This window comes from Crotalus tigris, unplaced genomic scaffold, assembly GCF_016545835.1.
Source record: "Crotalus tigris isolate CLP2741 ecotype Arizona unplaced genomic scaffold, ASM1654583v1 scf7180000017550.10884619, whole genome shotgun sequence".
In the NCBI taxonomy this organism is placed as follows: Eukaryota; Metazoa; Chordata; class Lepidosauria; order Squamata; family Viperidae; genus Crotalus; species Crotalus tigris.
In genome coordinates, this window is record NW_024096468.1 from 5,528,735 (window position 1) to 5,551,437 (window position 22,703).

A 22,703-nucleotide genomic window follows, 5' to 3' on the forward strand; every position below is an offset into this window, starting at 1 on the left:
CTTTCCTTTTGGGCTGTCAAGCTGGAAAGGTTAGGGCTTTCTGAACTAGAGGGATTGAACTAGAGCAGGGGGTAGGCAACCTTGGCTCTTTTATGACTTGTGGACTTCAACTTCCAGAATTCCTGAGCCAGCATGGCTGGCTCAGGAATTCTGGAAGTTGAAGTCCACAAGTCATAAAAGAGCCAAGGTTGCCTACCCCTGACGGTCCTAGAGTGTTTATGATCTAGTGGTGAAGGCCCCAGGCTAAAAACCAGGAGACTGTGAGTTCCAATTTTGCCTTCGGCATAAAAACCACATGGGTGACTTTAGTCCACTCACACTCTTCTCAGTGCATGACATCAGGGTCAGGAGAAATTTTCTGACAGTTAGAACAATTAATAAATGGAACGACTTGCCTCCAGAGGTTGTGGGTGCTTCATTGCTGGAGGTTTTTAAGAAGAGACTGGACAGCCATTTGTCTGAAATGGTATAGGGCAGGAGTAGGCAACCTTGGCTCTTTTATGACTCATGGACTTCAACTCCCAGAATTCCTGAGCCAGCCATGCTGAGGGGAAAGGGAGAGGTTTCCAAGCTGGGCCATGCTGGCTCAGGAATTCTGGGAGTTGAAGTCCACGAGTCATAAAAGAGCCAAGGTTGCCTACCCCTGGTATAGGGTTTCCTGCCTGAGCAGGGGGTTGGACTAAATGACCCCCAAGGTCCCTTTCCAACTCTGTTATTCTGTTACAGGTAGTCCTCGACTTATAATCAGAATTCAACCCCAAATTTCTGCTGCTAAGTGAGACACTTGTTAAGTGAGTTTGGTCCCAATTGACAACCTTTCTTGCCATACTTGTTAAATGAATCACTGCAGTTGTTAAGTTAGTAACACACAGCTGTTAAGTGAATCTGGCTTCCCCATTGATTTTGCTTGTCAGAAGGTCACAAAAAGTAATCACGTGACCCCAGGACACTGCAACCATCATAAACATGGGTCAGTTGCCAAGCATCTGAATTTTGATCATATGACCATGGGGAAAAATTGTCATCACTCACTTTTTTTTCAGGGCCATTGTAACTTCAAACAGTCATTAAACAAATTGATGTAAGTTGAGGGCTACCTGTATTCTGACAAGTCAATTCCTGTTAGAACCAATGGATCAACACTTGGCTGATCCGAAGAATGCAGACCCTGAATTTGTGGGAAAACACTAGGAATAAAATCTGAGATTGAACTGTTTAAAGATTTGAAAGATCAGGTTAGGGACAGATTGTAATGCAGAAAATCTATCTTGCTGAGAGTCCAAACAAACTTGATGATGCGTAACCAATCAATCCATCTGGGAATGAATCTGGGGAACCTGTTTCTGATAGGGAATCTATACAAGTAGTCCTTAACTCACAACAATTTGTTTAATGACTGTTTGAAGTTACAACAGCCCTGAAAAAACTGAGTTATGACCAGTTTTCACGCTTATGACCGTTGCAGCATCCCCAGGGTCACCTGATCAAAATCCGGATGCTTGGCAACTGGCTCACATTTATGACGGTTGCAGTGTCCCAGAGTCACGTGATTTCCCTTTTGCTTCGGCAAGCAAAGTCAATGGGGAAGCCAGATTCACTTAACAACCGTGTCACTAATTTAACAATTGCAGTGATTCACTTAGCAACGGTGGGAAAAAGTCGTAAAATGGGACAAAATTTACTTAACAGTTGTCTCGCTTAGTAACAGAAATGTTTGGCTCAAATGTTTGGTCATAAGTTGAGGACCACCTGTATTCTACTAGAGCATGTTGACAGTCCTGGAGAATCCTACTGGTTTCACTTGACTAGAGTAGAGCCCCTCTCCCCTGCAACAAGGAAGTACAAACAGTTGTAAGTCGTGACAGTCATAAAACGGATTGGTTGGGTGACTGACCTGATTTTATGACCTTTTTTGCAATGGCAAATGCTAATTTTCATCAAAACCATCATAAAACGCCAAAAATGCAGCCTGGTTGCTGAGTGCTCAAAATTCGATCATGTGATCGCAGGGGGGTGGGTCATAAATAACTACCAGGTAGGTCTGTCATAACTTTGAATGATCTCTAAAGAATTGGTCATAAGATGAGAACTACCTGTATTCTGGTTCTGTTGAAATTGGGGCAACTACAGTACTTCTATATTTTATTTCTGCAAGTGTATTAATAGATAGACATTCAGATCAGATTTCTCTCCTACCTTTTAGACTGATACAGGTCTTCCTTTTAGGCTAAAGGATAATTTTAGGAATTCCTGTTGATGATCAGATGATCATTACAATTTTGTCCTCGTTTGGAAATACGACTACAAGTAATCCTCAACTTACAACCATTCATTCAGTGACCGTTTGAAGTTACAACAGCATTGAAAAAAGTTACGGCCGTTTTTCACACTTACAACCATTGCAGCATCCCCATGTTCATGTGATCAAAATTTGGATGCTTGGTATCTGGCTCATATTTATGACTGTAGCAGGGTCCCGAGATCATGTGATCCGCTTTTGTGACCTGACAAGCAAAGTCAACGGGGAAGCCAGATTCACTTAACAACCATGTTACTAATTTAACAACTGCAGTGATTCACCTAACAACTGTGGCAAGAAAGGTCATAAAGTGGAGCAAAACTCAATTAACAACTGTCTCACTTAGCAACATAAATTCTGGGTTCAATTGTGGTCGTAAATCGAAGACTTCCTGCATTTTGGATACCAATTGTACACCAAATTGAAGATAAATATAGACAGTTTTCCAAAACTTTGCAGTTCATCCCATGACATTCCAAATTCCAAATATTTTCATTCACTGTAAAGCCTTTTCTTACTATTCCACTCGTGAACATCCTGTGGATTCTCCTGCCTCAGTTTGATTGTGCTGCCTATAAAATGAAAAGGGAAATAGATTGGAAAATAGAAAGGTTGTCCCTGAAAGTTGACTGTACTCAGCCCCCCAAGAAGCCAACACAGTGCTAGGCTACATTAACAGAGGGATAGAATCAAGATCACATGAAGTGTTAATACCACTCTACAATGCCTTGGTAAGGCCACACTTGGAATATTGCATCTAGTTTTGGTCACCACAATATAAAAAAGATATTAAGACTCTGGAAAGAGTGCAGAGAAGAGCAACAAAGATGATCAGAGGACTGGAGGCTAAAACATATAAGGAACGGTTGCTGGAATTGGGTATGTCTGGTTTAATGAAGAGAAGGACGAGGGGGGACATGATAGCAGTGTTCCAATATCTCAGATGTTCTACAAAGATGTTCTACAAAGAAGAGGGAGTCAAACTATTCTCCAAAGCACCTGAAGGCAGGACAAGAAACAGTGGATGGAAACACATCAAGGAGAGAAGCAACCTAGAACCAAGGAGAAATTTCCTGACAGTTAGAACAATTAACCAGTGGAACAACCTGCCTCCAGAAGTTGTGGGTGCTCTATCACTGGAATTTTAAAAAAAGACTGGACAGCCATTTGTCTGAAATGGTACATAATATCCTGGAGCAGTGGGTTGGACTAGAAACAAGGTCCCTTCCAAATCTGTTATTCTATTATTTCATTTTAATCTACAGTGACCTCTAGTTGCTTCTGTTTCTGGAAGCACTTGTTTGTTATTTGAAACAATCTGTTGGATTTATGGAAAATGAGCTAGCTACTCTCACATTCCCAGCAACTGACTGGGCTGGCAATCCCCTCCACCACTGTTGGGAAAAAAACAGTTTAAAAAAAATAAAAAAAATTCTATTGAGAAATAGACATACAGTACCAGAAGAGATAGAGAAATGAGAATTTGGTGCCACCTAGAGTTGCGAAGGAAAAAAAAATCTGCTAGCAGTGTTCCTCAATTCTGTAAAGTTTAATTGATGGATAGCCTTCAATTCCCGGGATTTCTCTCAACACAAAATGGTGTTATAAACCTTGCAACGCTTAAGGCACCCACTTCATAACTTAAAACCTCCATTCCCTGTCCCTCAGAGGGTCCTGTCCCCATCCCCTTCTGGCCAACGTGTGCTTCCAGTGTAGAAAGTTAATTGACATACAGTATAGAGGTAGTCCTCGACTTACGACCACAGGTGGGACCAGGATTTCCATTGCTAAGCAAGGTGGTTAAGTGACCCCTCCGCCTGATTTTACAACCTTTTTTCCCACAGTTGTTAAGCAAATCATTGCAGTTGTTATTGCGCTGAGATAATCCAGGAGTAAACACAGTAAACAGTGGTTTGTATTAAATAGTGTTTTATCTTACACAATCTACAATATCATACACCAGCAACAATATACATACATGTGCTAATACAGCAGGATCCTACAAACTACAATTACAGCAGGAAACGGAAGAGAGAGAACACATCAGCAGAGCCTTCCCTTTATACCAGGGGTCTTCAAACTTGGTCCTTTTATGACCAAGAATTCAACTCCCAGAATTCCTCAGCTAGCATGCCTGGCTAAGGAATTCTGGGAGTTGAAGTCCACAAGTCATAAAAGGGCCAAGTTTGAAGAGCCTTGCTTTATACAAATGCTCTTAAAGAGACACAGACCCTGCTGTGTCATTCCCATCATTACATTACATCTTACATCTTACATTACATAAGCTGGTTAGCTGTTAAATCAATATCTTGACATGAACCACCTGGTTGTTAAGCAAATCTGGCTTCCCTCATTGCCTTCGCTTGTCGGAAGCCAGCTGGGACAGTCACAAATGGCGATCAGGTGACCCTGAGATGCTGCAACCATCATAAATCCATGCTGATTGCCCAGCTGCTGAATTTCGATCATGTGACCATGGGATGCTGCGATGGTCACACATTTGAAGATTGGTTGCAATCACTTTTTTTCAGGGCCGTTGTAACGTCCAATAGTCGCTAAATGAATGGCTGTAAATTGAGAACGACTTGTATCAGAAACTTCTGGCAAGTTGTGAAAGTTGCCTCATTTGTTTCTACCTCAATGGCCCTCCCGACTTGCAGACCATTTGACAAAAAACATTGACGTCAACTAATATGTCGACTTTTTAAAATCTTCTTTTCCTAGATTTCCCCCAGGGATCGCCACAAACGGTACGAAGAGATATCGGCCTGTCTGTAACACACAGGTAAGTCTCTCAGAAGATTGAACATTCAGGTCCAGTCAGCTTCTGTCACAGGCTGATTTGGGCCTCCTGCAAGCCCTTGACTGACCTGGGTGGGGCTGGAATAATTTCCCAGCTCAGTTGCATAATATGCTGGGAGGAGAAAAGTTCGAAGTAACAAGAACCGCCTCAGAAAACCTACCTGATGGCATTTTTGCTTATCCAACTTTTCTTGTGCATTTGGCTATGGCCCAAGCTATTATGAGGAATTGTCTGGAATCATGAGAGTTATACAGGTAGCCCTCAACTTCAAGAACAATGGGGACCAAAAATCGCTAAGCAAAGCGATTGTTAAGTGAGTTGTACCCAATTTTATGACTTTTTTTGTCATGGTTTGTTGACAAAGCAGGAGTCTTCAAACTTGGCCCTTTTAAGATTTGTGGACTTCAACTCCCAGAATTCCTCAGCCAGGCATGCGTGCCTGTCTGATGAATTCTGGGAGTTGAAGTCCACAAGTCCTAAAAGGGCCAAGTTTGAAGACCCCTGCAGTAAAGTGAAACAGGCAGTCGTTAAGCAAACCCAGCTTTCCCCATTGGTTTTGCTCGTTGGAAGCTGGCTGGGAAGGTGGCAAATGACAATTACATGCCCCCCTCTCATCCCCCCCCCCGCACACTGCAATCATTGTAAATACATGCCGGTTGCCAAGCGCCCAAGTTTTGACCAAGTGACTGAGAAATGCCTCAATGGTCAAAAGTGCAAGGATGTTGTAAGTCCCTTTTTTTCCAGTGCCACTGTAATTTCAAATGGTCACTAAATGAATGGTTGTAAGTCTAGGACAGTGGTTCTCAACCTGTGGGTCAGGACCCCATTTGGGGTCGAACGACCATTTCACAGGGGTCGCCAAACAAGGCTGTCCGCCATTTTTTTCCCCTTTTCTTTGGCCACGCCCCTGGCACCCGGTGATGTATAAGTGGTTCGGGGTCACCACAACATGGGGAACTGTATTATGGGGTCGCGGCATTAGAAAGGTTGAGAACCACTGGTCTAGGACTATCTGTAGTCCAAAGTACGACCTGGTCAATGGGTTGCCTGCTCTTGTTCTAAGCAAAGTTTTGGATGCTTTCTATCAAAATTAAGTACTCAGATTCAGGGACTTTGAAATAGTTGCAAAGGACTCTGCTCTGTTTTTTTGTTTTGTTTTGTTTTGCATTGTGGATTTAAGGCCATTTATTTGGGGGTTGCTTTCTGATAGGGGACTCCTCATACTCTCCGTGATAAGGAACTTCACGGTTACTCTTCCCTTGTTTAATGGATGCTTTTTGTTAAGCCTCTCTCTCCAGCAACAACCCAAAAACGATAGTGGAGAAAGCTTGGCAGGCTTCTATAAGAGTGTTTTTCAACCTTGGTTATAGATGTGAGGACTTCAACTCCCAGAATTCCCCAGCCAGGGAGTTAAAGTCCACATATCTTCATAATGTCCACAATTCAGAAACACTGATCTATAAGAATCTGAAGTAAGGTAGGTTATGCTGAGACAAAACCCCATCTAAAGACTGCTTGTTAGGGATTTTCGGGTGTTTTGTGGTGGTTTCAGATACAGTTGTCCTCGGTTTTGAATCTTCCCATCCTTCATCATCTATTGTTTTCCTTTTAAGGAAGGAGGGAAGGAAATAACAGCTGTGATTAGTTTGACATTAAAAGTCCTTCCTGAAAGCACCCAGCATAAGAATATGAAGAAGCATCCTAGATAAAATGAGGGATGTGAGAGATTAAGAATTAGAATTGATAATTTCTTTTTTTTAAATTTAAATTATTGTAATTGTAAACTGATAAAGTTATAAAATAGGTTTAATAGTAGTAGAAATTTAAAATAGAAATGGAATATTTAAATGTATCGTGTTAATTGAGGGGAATAGAGGGGATAGTGAAATGTATTGAGTTGAGTTGTTTATATATTTCTTTACTTTTGAATGTTTGACCACCCAACCTCCACGGTGGGTCCTGAGTACTTTTTCTTAAGAATTTAAAAAAACCAATAAAATGTGTTAAAAAAAAAAAAGAAGTAGCATCCTAGAAATCCTTGCAGCGTTACAGAACTCCTGGTGACTTGTTCAGTTTGCATGCAAAGATGGTTACGTCAGATACAAGATACATGCCAAAACCTAGCTACTGTATAGCATTTGGTTCTTAATCAGTGAACAGTCTAATATCTGATATGATAGATTTGACTTTGATTCTATAACATCCATGGAGCTCCAATTCCTACTAGTATTTTTATTTGCCTTTCTCTGGATTTACAAGACTACTCTAAAATATTAGGTCTTCTGTAGGGAAGGAATGGAGCCAAAACATTCCCCAGAGAATTTAGCCACATAATACAGATAGTTCTCAACTTACGATCACAATCGAGCCCAAAAGTTCTGTTGCTAAGCAAGATAGTTAAGTGAATTTTGCCCCATTTTACGACCTTTCTTCCCACAGGTGTTAAGGGAATGACTGCAGTTGTTAAGTTAGTAACATGGCTATTAAGTGCATCTGGCTTCCCCATTGACTTTGCTGGTCAGAAAGTTGCAAAAGGTGATCACGTGACCCTGGGACACTCCGACTGTCATAAATATGAATCGGTTGCCAAATGTCCGAATTTTGATCACGTGACCCTGGGGATGCTGCAACGATCATAAGTGTGAAAAACAGTCATAAGTCACTTTTTCAGTGATGTCATTTTGAACGGTTGCTAAATGAACTGTTGTAAGTCGAGGACTACCATTATTTTGATAGGCGGCCTCGTCGTTTGCCTGTGTATCTTTCACCACTAATATTGTTTTCCTTAATTCAGTGTCTTTTTTTATAGCTGTGTTCTGTTTCCTCTCCTTCAGGTTTTCCACAAAATCCTGGCTCTCTCAGGTGTGCCAAGTGTGTCAGAAAAGCATGATGTTTGGAGTAAAATGCAAACACTGCAGGTAAGCAGGTGACAGTGGCATTCCCCCTTGCGATGGAAAATTATAATCTATAAAAATACCGCAAGCCAACAAAGAACGCCGGCAGGGATTTACTTGGGGAATTCAACAGAAAGAGAGGAGGAAAATGACTTAGAGAAGCTGCATATTCTGAAGACTGCACACTCAGCTCTAGAGCAGACACAGTCATCCCCTGAATGGCTGCTGATTACAAGAGTTGCTGTGTAAAAGCTGCTGATTGCCCAGCGAGTGACTAAATGACTACTTCCCTGCTGAGTAAACAGAGACCGTACAGAAAAATATAAAGCAGCCAGGTTCCTAAGAGCACTCACTTGCTGTGTACAAGTTAGTGGGAATTTTGGGGAGAGTCCCAAACAAATGTTTCTTCTTTAGTCAAAAGTTTATCTTTTGCTAAATGAGAGAGCCTGGGAAGAGAATAAAAAAAATGAAAGCTTTTTTTTGGGGGGGGGGGATGGGGGTGGACCGACAATGCCCTGAATAGAAAAAGCGAAGGACTGGGGCCTGTAATTATAATACTTAGTCTTTCTGCCAGAAAAGAGTCAAAAGTGAATGAATCACTGAATGGCTGTGGTGATTAATCAGTTCAAATAGAAGTCTCTGCTTTGGAAAATGCCTGTGGAGCAACTTAAAATGGTCAAACGGGGAAAAAAAGATCATCGGGTGAGAATAACAATTAGAAGCAAGAGTTGCTGAAAGTACTCTGTGTAATTCCCTCCCCCCTCCCCTGCATTCAACAGAAGAAAAGGAGATCTTGCAAAATGGGATTATAGGATGGTTGATTTCTAAAGGTGGAGACGATGCAGTTGTACTCTACAAGAACTAAAAAAAAAAAGTCATTATTGTCTGACATACATATATATATAAGTGGTCCTCGACTTACAACACAACTGACCCCAAATTTCTGTTGTGGTGAGACAGTTGAGTTTTGCCCCATTTTATGACCCTTTTTGCCACAATTATTAAGTGAATTACTGCTGTTGTTAAGCGGGTAACACGGTTCTTAAGTGAATCTGGCTTCCCCATTGATTGTCAGAAGGTCACAAAAGGGGATCACATGACACTGGGACATGGCAACCGTCATGAACGTGAGTCAGTTGCCGAGCATCCAAATTTTGATCGTGTGACCATGGGGATGTTGCAATGAGGGTAATTGTGAAAAACCACTATAAGTCATTTTTTTTTACATTACATTCAAACAGTCACTAAACCAGGGGTAGGCAATCTTGGCTCTTTTATGACTCATGGACTTCAACTCCCAGAATTCCTGAGCCAGCATGGCTCAGCATGGAAACCTCTCCCTTTCCCCTCAGCGTGGCTGGCTCAGGAATTCTGGGAGTTGAAGTCCACGAGTCATAAAAGAGCCAAGGTTACCTACTCCTGTACTAAACGAATGGTTGTAAGTTGAGGACTGATTGGACCCATCAGCTCATGAAATGTGCTATTTGCAAGAATTAAGAATCCGAGGATATACAGAACAGCATCCAAAATACAAGTAGTCCTTGATTTATGACCACATTTGAGACCAGAATTTATATGGTTAAGCAATGCAGTTGTTAAGGGAGTCGCACCCAATTTTATGACATTTTTTATCAAGGTTGTTAAGCGAATCACTTGCAGTTGTCAACAAGATGATTGTTAAGCAAATTTGGCTTCCCCCATTGACTTTCCTTATCGGAAGCCAGCTGGAAGTCGCGAATAGCATTCACATGACCCAAGGACACTGCAAACTTCATAAATCCATGCCAATTATCAAAGGGCCCAAATTTTGATCACATAACCGTGAGGATGCTGCAACATGTGAAAGGACCAGTGCTGCTTTAGCTTCAAATGGTCACTAAATGAATGGTTGTAAGTCAAGGATTACCCTCTGGTTCTAATGTTAGTAATTTGGTCTTATATTGTCTAGGGGATGACTCCTTCTATATTACTTCTCAGGTTTCTAAATTTCTTTTAAGAGCTGTAACTATTAGAGGAGAACGTTGTAATTCCCTTTAGCCAAGGCTTCTCGTGTTAACTGTTTGTGATTGTATTTTTTTTTTTTGTTGCACTTGCATTTTGGTCTGTGACTGTAAAATAAAAAATTATTATACCCTGTATTTCAACTCTACTCACAAGTATTCACCATATGTGAAAATAAATGTTTAAATTGTTTAAAAAAAAAAGCTACGATTATATTATCATGGTCTTTGAAAAAAATCTAGAAGTACCAAGACTTTCAACAATCTAGTTCAGGGGAAAATAGAAAATTGCAAATCAACGATTAGTCATACAGCAGTTTCCAATACGGAAATAAAATCTGGATTCTCTAAATCAGTGTTTCTCAATCTTAGCACCTAAGACGTGTGGACTTCAACTCCCAGAATCCCCTAGCCAGCCAGTGCTGGCTGGGGAATTCTGGGAGTTGCAGTCCACCTGTCTTCAAGTGGCCAAGGTTGAGAAACCCTGTCTAGCTGATGCATATGAGATGAGTTGCTCTTCACAGGATTGATGCTTTATTGGGAAACTGACTTGAATGAGTTACTGGAGAGACTGCTGGTGAGGTTAAGAAGGTAAATCAGAATCGTTGGAGTAGAACTCTTTTAAAAGTAGAACTTTAGGAAGTTAGATCAGGGTTTCTCAACCTCAGCATCTTTACAGTACGGATGTGTGGATTTCAACTTGCAGAATTCCCGAGCCAGCAGGAGGCTGGCTGAGATTGAAAAGCACCGAGTTAGATTTTGATGCTTATATTTTCCATGGCTTCAAAAAAAAAAAAAAATCCAACCTAATGTAATGGTTAGGAGGCTGGTTTAGGTTCACAAAAACAAGCCTTCTTATTTCCATTTAATGACAGAAGTCATTGGTTGAGCTTTGATCAATGCTAGTTTGGGGTAAACGGGAATTTCATTCTCACACAGGTTCAGGATATTGAACTAGACATCCACAAAGCTTCCTAGCCAAGTTCTGTGGCTGAATTTGGTCTTTCCAATCCCAGCTTCACACTCTGATCTGTGCCTCCTGCTTTCTCCTGAAAAAAACAGTGGGAGTATTTTCTCTGTCCACAATTTAGCTTAGTTTGTACCTAATATGTCTTTTCCCTTTTGCAGGTTAAAATGTCATAACAAATGCACCAAAGAAGCCCCACCTTGTAGAATATCTTTCTTACCCAGTAAGTGCTTTTTTATTCTTTGTAAACTTTTCTTCCTCTTACCGGATTACTTGCTGTTTATGTTCAGTTTTTCTGTTCATTTATATCCAGTTTTGCCCACCATATTATAAAAAGATGCAGAGACTCTGGAAACAGTGCAGAAAAGAGCAACAAAGATAATTAGGGGGCTGGAAGGCTGAAACATATGAAGAATGATTGCAAGAATTGAGTTTATCTAGTCTAGTGAAAAGAAGGGACTAGAGGTGACATGATGGCAGTGTTCCAATATTTGAGGGGCTGCCACAAAGAAGAGGGGGGGTGTCAATCTATTTTCTAAAGCACCAGAAGGCAGGACAAGAAGCAGTGGATGGAAGCAGAGAGAAACAACCTGGAATTAAGGAGAAACTTCCTAATAGTGAGAACAATTAACCAGTGTGATAGTTTGCCTTCAGAGGTTGTAGGTGCTCCATCCCTGGAGGTGACACTGAAGAGACTGGACAGCCATAGTTCTAGAATGGTATAGGATCTCCTGCTTGAGCAGAGCGTTGGACTAGAATAGAATAGAATAGAATAGAATAGAATAGAATAGAATAGAATAGAATAGCTGGAAGGGACCTTGGAGATCTTCTAGTCCAGCCCCCTGATCAAGTAGGAGAACCTATACCAAATATGTCAAACTCGCAACGTCATGTAATGTTGCACAACGTAGAGGGAGAGTTTTGCCAATGCTGGCAATGGGGTGGGCGCAGCTTCTGCATGACGTGTCCGGCTTGTGGGCCGGCAGTTTGACACCCCTGACCTATACTACCTCAGACAAGTGGCTGTCTAGCCTCTTTTTAAAAATCTCCAGAGATGGAGTGCCCACGATTTCTGGAGGCAAGCTGTTCCATTGGTTGATTGTCCTCACTGTCAGGAAGTTTCTCCTTAATTCCAGGTTGCTTCTCTCTTTGATCAGTTTCCAACCATTGTTTCTCATCCTTCCCTCTGGTGCTTTGGTGAATAACGTGACCCCCTCTTCTTGGTGGCAGCCACTCAAATACTGGGATACTGCTATCATCTCCCCTATTTCTTCTTTTCTTTAGACTAGCCAAACCCAAGTCCTGCAGCCGTTCTTCGTATGTTTTAGTCTCCAGGCCTTTGGTCATCTTAGTTGCTCTTCTCTGAATTTTTTCCAAACTCTCAACATCTTTTTTTGTGATATGGTGACCAAAATTGGATGCAGTATTCCAGATGTGGTCTGACTAGGGTTTTATGAAGCGGTACTAAATACCTCGCGTGATCTTGAACTAGAAGACCTAGAAGATCCCTTCCAAACTCTGTTATTCTGAATTCAGTGTTGCTGTTGTAGCTTTAAGAAGGCTAAGTAAAATGCTGACTTTCTCTTCTCTCTGTTTCAATAGTACCACGGTTAAGGAGAACAGAGAGTGTCCCTTCCGATATCAATAATCCGGTGGACCGGCCTTCAGAACCACAGTTTGGGACCCTGCCCAAAGCCCAAGCTAAAAAGGTACAGTATTGAGTTTTACAAAGAACATGCACAGAGCCATGTGGGGTGAGGACAAAGCCAAACCCACCGCACAGTGTTTAGCAAACACATTTTAGTGAAACTTGTGCTACTGAAAGCTAGTATAGGTAGTCCTTGTCTTATGACCACAATTGGAACCAGAACTCCTGTTGCTAAGTGAGTTAAGTGAGTCACACTCAGTTTTACAACATTTTTTGCCAAGGTTGATAGGAAATCACTGCCACTGTTAAGTAAATCAAGCAGTCGTTAAGTGAATCCAGCTTCCCTCCTTGAGTTTGCTTGTCAGAAGCTGGCTAGGAAGATTGCAGATGGCAGTCACATGATTCCAAGATGCTGTAACTATGAACATGTGACTGCAGCTGTGCCAGTTGTAAGTGTGCGGATCAGGTGGAAAGTCTCTTTCATCAGTGCTGTTGTAATTTCAAACGGTTGCTAAACGAATGGTTATAAGTTGAGGATTACCTGTATCTAGATGCCAGATTTTAGCAGCATTGTAATCTATACTGGGGATCCCCAACCTTTTTTGGCACCAGGTTTTGTGGTAGACAGTTTTTCCACAGACCAGGATGTGGGGGGGAGGAGGAATGCACAACCCAGATTCCTCTCGTGCAGTTTACTGTGCGGCCCAGTTCCTAACAGGCCATGGACCGGTACTGGTCCATGCCTAGGGGTTGGGGACCCCTGATCTATCGAGTCAGACATCTTAAGATTAAAAGGGGTTTAAGTATCTTGTGAGTTGCCCATCCTGGCCTAAAGGGTTGGCCAGACATAGCTAGTTATAGCTTGATCTTGGAGTCTTAAAACAAAGCTTTCTGTCTAAGGAAGGGAAGCGAAGAACGGAGCTTTGTCTCATCTCCTCAAAAGTTGCTGCTATCCAAGAATTCTGTGTTGCTTTGATCTCTGACAGGATCATCCGACAGCAATCAATCATCTCGATTCCAGTAGCAACCCGTCTTCTACCACCTCTTCCACACCATCCTCTCCAGCACCCTTCCCGTCTTCCAACCCCCCCAGCGCAACGCCTCCCCCAAACCCATCTCCCATGGGCCAGTGGGACAGCCGGTTCAACTTCCCAGGTAAGTTTTTTTCAAAAGAACAAAAAGCCCTTTTATGTAGTCTGCCCAGCCCAAGAAGAGATAAAAATAAAAACTCAGTAAAGATGCAACGTGTTTGTCTTAATATACTTTTTTTTTTGTCTTGGCACCTTGTTTACATTTATTTTATCAGTCACCCACTAACAAGAGTTCTCTGAGTGATGTTCAGATGTAAACAATAAAGCTGCCCAACCCACATTTATTATTTATTAAAGTTATATGCTGCTTATCTTGCAATTTTAATGATGGAAATGATCCACCTTCAGCTTGTTCCAAGAGTGCCCCAAACAAACAAAAAAAACCACTTAGTGTTATGATACTTAATGTATGCAATTAAAAATCCTGCCACAAACCCTTTTTTGCCTGCTGGCAATTTTGTGGTGTGTCTCCAGCAGACCACGCAAACGTCAAGTCTGCTCAGAGAAGTTGGGCACTTGCAAAATATTCTTAGGCTGAAACTTTTGTGGAATAGAACAGTGTTCATATGTTCTTGGCAGGTATCTGTTCATAAGACCTTCTGCTGTAATTCATTTCTTTGCCCATGCGTTCTCTGGGAATTTGTGTCCTTGCTAAAACACACGGATGTCTTTCCATTTCTGGAAAAACCAAACATTACAAACTATGACCACAACTCAGTCCAAAATTTCCGTTGCTAAGCAAGACAGTTAAATGAGTTTTGCTCCATTTTGCGACCTTTTTTGCCACAGTTGTTAAATGAATCACTGCAGTTGTTAAGTTAGTCGCCTGCTTGTTCAGTGAATCTGGCTTCCCCATTGACTTTGCTTGTCAGAAAGTCTGCAAAAGGTAAATCACATGATCCTGGGACATCGCAACCATCATAAATATGAGTCAGTTGCCAAGAATCTGAATTTTGACCACGTGGCCCCGGGGATACTGCAGTGGTCGTAAGTGTGAAAAATGGTCATAAGTCACTTTTTTAATGCTGTTGTAACTTTGAATGGTCACTAAATGAACTGTTGTAGAGCCCTGGTGGCGCAGTGGTTAGAATGCAGTACTGCAGGCTACTTCTGCTGACTGCCAACTGCCAGTAGTTCAGCAGTTCGATTCTCACCGGCTCAGGATTGACTCAGCCTTCCCTCCTTCCGAGGTCGGTAAAATGAGGACTCAGATTGTTGGGGACAATAGGCTGACTCTGTAGACTGCTTAGAGAGGGCTGTAAAGCACTGTGAAGCGGTATATAAGTCTAAATGCTATTCCTATTATAATTTGAAGACTACCTATATCAAGTACTGTGCAGGTAATCCTTGACTTATAGCTATTAGTTTACTGGCCTTTGGAAGTTACGACAGTACTGAAAAAAGTGACTTATGATCCTTGCACTTAAGGACTGATCCGGTGTTCCTGAAGTCATATGATCAAATTTAGCCTCTTGGTAACTGGGATGGATTTATGACGGTTGCAGAATCCCAAGGTCCTGTGATCGCCGTTTGCTACCTTCCCAACTTCTGACAAGCAAAGTCAAAGTGGGAAGCCGGATTTGCTTAATAACTACATGCTTCCCTTAATGACCATGGTGGCTTGTTTAACAACCATGGGAAAAAGGTTGTAGAATTGGATGTGACTCACTTAAAAACCACTTTACTTAGCAACAGAACTTTCGATCTCAGTTACAATTCTAAGTCTGTTTGCATCTTTTATCTTTAGGGAAAAAAACTCATGGCTCTACCTGTATTACACTTAAAATCCATCTCACCATAAGTATGTTGATTAAAAGCACACATTCAAGATAATGATTGTTGACATGTCCCTTCAGTTCAGAAGCTTAAAAAATGTCTGGTGTTATTGGTGAATAGACTGGCAGTAGAGTTAGTCCTTGACTTACGACCACAGTTGAGCCCAATATTTCTTCTGTTAAGCAAGACAGTTGTTAAAGTCACGCCTCATTTTGTAATCTTTTTGGCCACAGTTGTTAAGTGAATCACTCTATTTGTTAAGTGAATCGTGCGGTTGTTAAGCAAATCTGGCTTTCCCCATTGACTTTCCTTGTCGAAGGTCACAAAAGGGGATCACATAACCCCAGCACAGCACAACTGTCATAAGTACATGTCAGTTGCCAAGCACCCAAATTTTGATCATCTAACCCTGGGTTGTAAATCCCTTTTTTCAGTGCTGTTGTAAGTCCGAATGGTCACTAAATGAATGGTTGTAAGTCAAGGACTCCCCATAGGTAGCAGAAAAGCTGGGGAAAGGAACTCGCGTTGTTGTTTTTTGTGACTTGAGGCAATACAACCCAGGTCTTTTTCTCCACGAGAGATAGCATTATTTTTCTTTCTGCCTCTTCTAAATCTAAAGAGAAATAAAAGCATTTTCCAACTGGCTGCATGCTTCTCTAACTGCCTCCACTCAAAAGCACTCTCCCTGGTTGTTTGTTTGTAGTTTACTAACTCTGAACTGGGATTAATTTACTACACACACACACTAATCGGCTCATGTGCTAACTACTGTGACCTTTTATTTTGTTTTTTTTTTCTTTTTCTTCTCCTTTTCTGCCTAAACCAAAATAAACAGCCGCTCACTACATTCAGCATAGACAACAGTTTATCTTTCCAGGTAAGTTCATCTTCTAACAGGTAGCTGCTCAAACATCACTTTGTTCTCCTACAAAGGTCTTTTTATGTAAGCACAGAGAGAGAGAGAGATGCATTTCTCTTCTGCATGTTGCACTCAAACCGTACCCCTCCTCGCTGAAAACACACAATTCGTTTTTCTTGAGACATCATTTCTACCAATTCCTGTTATTCTATGTCGAAAGTTTTATAGCTGTGTGGTTATTGCAACATAATAAAGTATGATCTTTGACCTTCCTCTGCACAAATCAATTCAATACGTTTCCCTCGGTTATGAACAACTCGACTATCCTTTGAGAGATATTTCCTTACCACGTCCTTCCAGCAGTGACAGAGCTTCCAATGTGCTGACTTCGCTGGAAAAGTTGGGATACATTCAGAGATGTAGCTGCCTTGGAAATAGCCCATGTTGGACTGTATAGCACAAGGGTAGGCAACCTTGGCTCTTTTATGACTCGTGGACTTCAACTCCCAGAATTCCTGAGCCAGCCATGCTGAGGAGAAAGGGAAAAGCTTCCATACTGAGCCATGCTGGCTCAGGAATTCTGGGAGTTGAAGTCCACGAGTCATAAAAGAGCCAAGGTTGCCTACCCCTGGTATAGCACAAACATCAGTACAAGAAATGTTTTATGACATTTTATGGTCATTTCAATGCCATGAAGTGTTTTATAAAATTTGCCAAATTTCAACTCCAGGGGAGTCAGGGATCCCACATTTTGGACCCGTTCTGTAAGTTAACCTGTTTGGGGTATCTTGCTTCAAAAATTGTTGCGGTATTTCTCCCGATTAAAGATTAGGGAGATGAGAGTTTTAATGGCACATAGATAATATACATAAAAGTAGTGCTATGCTAATATCTATTGTATCCATAGGATGGTGTCAGAAAGAGAAGAGGGCAGATGTGGTGTCAGAATGCAAGCCCCACACCTTTTGAACAGACAGGGTTTGCAACACCATTACACCGCCATATTGCCTTTTTTGACCCTTCCCCTCTCTTCCTGTGGATGCCACTCATCAAGACTGGCGGTTTTTCAGATTGAAAGTCATAGTTTTGATGCAGTAGAGGAAATCCCATTTTCGAAGGTTCCTGCATGTGAAAACAAACCAATAAATCCATTACTGAGGGGGTCCTTGGTGCTCTCTGAGCTTGGTTGTTTTCTTGCAGACATTTCATTACCCAACTGGGTAACATCATCAGTGCTAGAAAGGAATGGGATTTGCTCTCAGTTTATATTCTAGTGCAGGGGTCTTCAAACTTGATCCTTTTACGACTTGTGGACTTCAACTCCCAGAATTCCTCAGCCAGGCATGCTGGCTGAGGAATTCTGGGAGTTGAAGTCCACAAGTCGTAAAAGGGCCAAGTTTGAAGACCCCTGTTCTAATGGCTTGCCCTGTCATTGTTGGTGGGAATGGTCTTGGTGGTTCTTTGGTTGGGGTATTGTTTACTTCTTGACTGTTGGTCTGAAAACAAGGCTCACACAAGGGCCCCTCATCTCAACCCTGAAATTACAAATACTTCCCTTTATTAAATATTTCATTGCTTCTAGATAGGAGTTCATAGAGCTTATGTGATTCCCCCAGCTAAAACTAGTCCATCCTCAAGCAAGCTTTCTCCTATGGCTTTGTGGGTTGTACATTTTGACTTTTTAGTTCTCTACAGCTAAATATTTCTTTGATGTATATTATTGAATTACTAAAAACAGTGAGAACTTGAGAGTTGTGAACATCAGTCCTTTTTTCCCCATATATTCTTCTTTCTTTTAGAAATTCCTGGTACTCCACAAATAACGCAGCCGCCTGAAACTACGGAAAGTACTAAGTAAGCCTCTTTTTGTTTGTCTCCTGCTGTTTTCCTGTACGTGTAGTATTTGATTTACAACCATCCGTTTAGAATAAAGTGATTTATGAGTGTAATTGCCAGGCTCAATTACAGTAATAGGTTGAGGACTGTATATCAGTGTTTCTCAGCCTTGACAATTTTAAGACATGTGGACTTCAACTCCCAGAATTCCACAGCCAGCAATGCTGGCTGTGGAATTCTGGGAGTTGAAGTCCACATGCCTTATAATTGTCAAGGCTGAGAAACACTGGTATATATGTTCTAATATATGGAGGCTCTTACGAATTCCAGTACAAGGACAAAATCAGTTGTAGGGTGCCTCCTAGTGGTCAGCAGCAAATATAACAACATTCTTTTTTCAACTTCTAAATATTTGATCTGGGTATCTGATTTGCCAGATGCTACAGCCAGCTGTACTGAGACAACCTTAGTCAAAGTTCTTTTAATGAGATACCTTTAGCCCTGTACTTAACTTATCTTGCTCAGATAGGAAAGGTACCCCATGGAAAGAGGGTTTCATGGCTTATAGTGGAGGAACCCCATTTAATCAAAAGTCATGCCTTTACTATAGCCTAATTCATGCTGGCTGAGGAATTCTGGGAGTTGAAGTCCACAAGTCGTAAAAGGGCCAAATTTGAAGACCCCTAGCCTAATTAGAAAAAAAACCAACTTTCTGCATGCAATATGTTCTGGCCAGAATGATTGGTTCTTCCTAGTAACACTTGCTGATAGGGCAGGAAAGAAAAGGGAGAGAAAAGTGGCCTTCAAGAGAAAAAAAACCATGCCTATTGTAGCAAGGTTGTGTTATACATCCTGCATAAATAAAGCTCTCAAAAGTGTACACATACATAACACACATATAAACATGCTATATACATAGATATGTATATACCTACACAGTCTGAGGGTCTTACCATGCAGCATGAACATGAACTACACCAGGGGTCTTCAAACCTGGCAATTTTAAGACTTGTGGACTTCAACTCCCAGAATTCCTCAGCCAGCCATACTGACTGAGGAATTCTGGAGATTGAAGACCACAAGTCTTAAAAGTTGCCAAGTTTGGAGACCGCTGAGCTACACCAAGGGAATTGTGTTCTTGTTTTCACAGTATCTGTTGTATTAAACAAATGCCTACATGGTTCTGATAATAGATCACATGTTCTCACGCTTCAGTGACTGTGGTTGTTGCTTCCATGAGCGTTTTCAAGAACATTACAGGTGGTCCTCAACTTACTACCATTCATTTAGCAACCATTCAAAGTTACAACGGCACCAGAGTAACTTATGCCCATGTCCTCACACTTATGACTGTCACAGCTTCCCCCTGGTCATGTGATTAAAATTCAGGTGCTAGGCAAGGTTGAGGTTGAGAAGAGTGACTTGGTTAGATCATGCTGTGACTTTCACATTTGAGTGGAGTTTTGAACCCTGATATGGTCCAGCCGAGGTGGTGCAGTAGTTAGAGTGCAGTACTGCAGGCCACTTTAGCTGACTGTGTTCAGCAGGTCAGCGGTTCAAATCTCACCGGCTCAAGGTTGACTCAGCCTTCCATCCTTCCGGGGTAGGTAAAATGAGGACCCAGATTGTTGGGGGCAATGTAAATATATATATACATTGCTTACTGGTGTAGACAGCTTAGAGAGTGCTTGCACTTAAAGCGGTATATAAGTCTCATAAATAAATAAATAAACCACTTTACTGAATTGTCTTCTCAGTTCTGAGTTTCCTTCTCCTATAACTCATCTGCTGCAGCATTATCTTGATACAATATTTAAAATGAATTCTTCTGCAACATGAGTCTGAAAGGAGTTGACCACGTGCACATTCAAAAAATAATGATGATCTTGCATGATCAGTTCATCCATTCTGTCTTCTTCTTCTTCTCTCCAGCAATGCTGAGGTGCCCTTAGAGACTGATGGAGTTGAAGAACGGGACACAGAGGTAAATTCCCACTTGCTAGCAGTGCTCCCTACTAGCACTGATGATGTTACCTAGTTTGGGTAATGAAATGTCTGCAAGAAAACAACCAAGCTCAGTGAGCACCAAGGATCCCTCATTCCAGCCTGAGCTACAGTTAATCTACTTTGTGGATTATAGCTCGTTTGGTGAATATGTAGGTAACTATTAAAGCTGAATGCAAGAGGCATAGGGAATGACCTAGGTCATGGGTAGGCAACCTTGGCTCTTTTATGACTCGTAGACTTTAACTCCCAGAATTCCTGACCCAGCTATGCTGGCTCAGGAATTCTGGGAATTGAAGTCCACGAGTCATAAAAGAGCCAAGTTTGCCTACCCATGACCTAGGGAAGGGCAGTGTTTTTCAATCTGAGGGATTCTGGGAGTTGAAGTCCACATATCTTAAAAGATTGAGGAACCCTGGGGTAAAGAATAGCCCAAATAGATATGGTTGCACAATTGGTTCCATTTGGGGAAAATGTGGTGGGATTCCAAACCTGGCGTGTTCATCATCACTGCAATTGTTCCCCCTTTCTTCCCAAGCATGTGGACGACCAAGAACAAAACAAGTTGGAAGCTGAGGACGATGAAGACGAGATTGACGACCTGCCAACCCGGCGATCACGATGGCGGGGGATGATCTCACGCAAGGCTAGCCAAACCAGCGTCTACTTGCAGGAATGGGACATTCCCTTTGAGCAGATTGAACTGGGTGACCCTATTGGCCAAGGACGGTGGGGCAAGGTGTACCGGGGGAGATGGCATGGCGAGGTAGCCATTCGTTTGCTGGAGATAGATGGGAACAACCAGGATCACCTGAAGCTCTTCAAGAAAGAAGTGATGAACTACCGGCAAACCAGGCATGAGAATGTGGTGCTTTTTATGGGTGCTTGCATGAACCCCCCTCATCTAGCAATCATTACCAGGTAAGGATCGTCATCTTGGTTGATCTCAGGCCATTTTTCAATTTGTATGGCCGCCATCTCGTTGTCATGCCAGAAACAATTAGAAAAAGTACCCCAACAAGAGCAGCAAGGGATAGGATTTTAATTGTAATATATTTTTTGAGTTATGAGCCATCTGAGTCATTGACTGATGGGTGGCTATAGAGCAGTGGTTCTCAACCTTTCTAATGCCGTGACCCCATAATACAGTTCCCCATGTTGTGGTGACCCCCAACCACTTGTACATCACCGGGTGCCAGAGGCGTGGCCAAAGAAAAGGGGGAAAAAATGGTAGACAGCCTTGTTTGGCGACCCCTGTGAAATGGTCGTTCGACCCCAAATGGGGTCCCGACCCACAGGTTGAGAACCACTGCTATAGAGAATGAATGAATGAATGAATGAATGAATGAACGAACATTCATGTCCTCCCCAACCAACCTCTGACAAGCAGACTCAATGGGGGAAGCCAGATTTTCTTAATGACTGCGTGGTTCACTTAACAACTACAGTGATTTGCACCCTGGCAAAAAAAATACTAAAATCAGATGTAACTCACTTAAGAACCACTTTATTTAGCAATGGAAATTTTGGTCCCAATTGTCGTGATAAGTCAAGGACTACCTATATGCTTCAGTGAAATGTATGAATTCAGCTTAACTGTGGTTAGTTTTCATCAGACACAGCAGCTTGAATGTTATATATTGGGTTTAAGTTAAAGATGGGTTAGTGGAAATGCCAGTTACAGTACAAACATTTTGTATAGTGACCTTCAAAAAACAAGGAGGAAGAAGGAATTTTGCTCATGAGCCATTTTCCAGCCAAGATTTGATAAAAATGTTGCTGCTGTTCTATATCCAGCTATGCTGACTTTTTGGGAGCTTGTGTTAATTTCTGTGATCTATGAGTCTTCCTTGAAATGCAGTGCTGAATATGCTCATGAAAAGAATCTATAATATCTTTTGCAAACTCAGAAAAGCTAGTTTTCCCTGATTTTTTTTTTTAAAAAGGGGAAATAATTGGGTTGCAGTTAAAAAAAAGAGACATAAAGAAAGCCGTATACAAAATCAAATGAAATTAAAAGAAAAAATGGTCACATGTACTTGCCCAACAACTTAGTTTTAAAATTGTAATACTAAAACGAAAACAATAAAAAATTGTACAGACTAAACTGATATAAATCATCTAAATGCGTTGTACATTTAATCATTTAATGACAATAAATGCTGAAAGGAATTCTATTGTGTTATTACTTTGGGTTAACGATAATGGAATTTCTGGTTTTTTAAAAATAATTGTTGCAGTGTGCCAGTGTTAAGTACTTATCATAAGCCAACTGGTGATTTTCTTTTAGGTCTGTAAATTTTTAAGGTGTAATTTTGCTTCCATAGTGAGTGGTTGCAATAGCAATTTGCTTTGGAATCTTCTAAAATGTAGAATTGTGAGAATATCATCCATGATGTATTCTTCTGACATAGTTAAACTGTTTTCCAAGCTGTGTGTCAACACTGCTAACATCGGATATTCTTGCTTTGACAATATATGAAGATGCAGCCATTTTCTCTTTAACCTGTGTGTTACTTTTAGAGT

The 22,703-nt window shown here is 41.4% G+C and overlaps 1 protein-coding gene across 9 annotated transcripts in view; it reads left to right on the forward strand.

Moving 5' to 3' along the window:
- Positions 1 to 22,703, forward strand: part of KSR1 (kinase suppressor of ras 1) — a 178,897-nt gene that overhangs the window by 133,569 nt on the left and 22,625 nt on the right. For 7 of the 9 annotated variants that reach the window (XM_039341390.1, XM_039341398.1, XM_039341409.1 and 4 more), the window contains 9 exons: positions 5,024 to 5,084; positions 7,937 to 8,020; positions 11,125 to 11,186; positions 12,566 to 12,672; positions 13,598 to 13,766; positions 16,314 to 16,355; positions 18,137 to 18,191; positions 20,106 to 20,157; positions 20,716 to 21,098. In XM_039341390.1, coding sequence (XP_039197324.1) covers positions 5,024 to 5,084; positions 7,937 to 8,020; positions 11,125 to 11,186; positions 12,566 to 12,672; positions 13,598 to 13,766; positions 16,314 to 16,355; positions 18,137 to 18,191; positions 20,106 to 20,157; positions 20,716 to 21,098 — 1,015 coding nt within the window. The remainder of the gene's footprint in view (positions 1 to 5,023; positions 5,085 to 7,936; positions 8,021 to 11,124; positions 11,187 to 12,565; positions 12,673 to 13,597; positions 13,767 to 16,313; positions 16,356 to 18,136; positions 18,192 to 20,105; positions 20,158 to 20,715; positions 21,099 to 22,703) is intronic. The other 2 variants (XM_039341416.1, XM_039341374.1) reach the window with 1 other exon arrangement.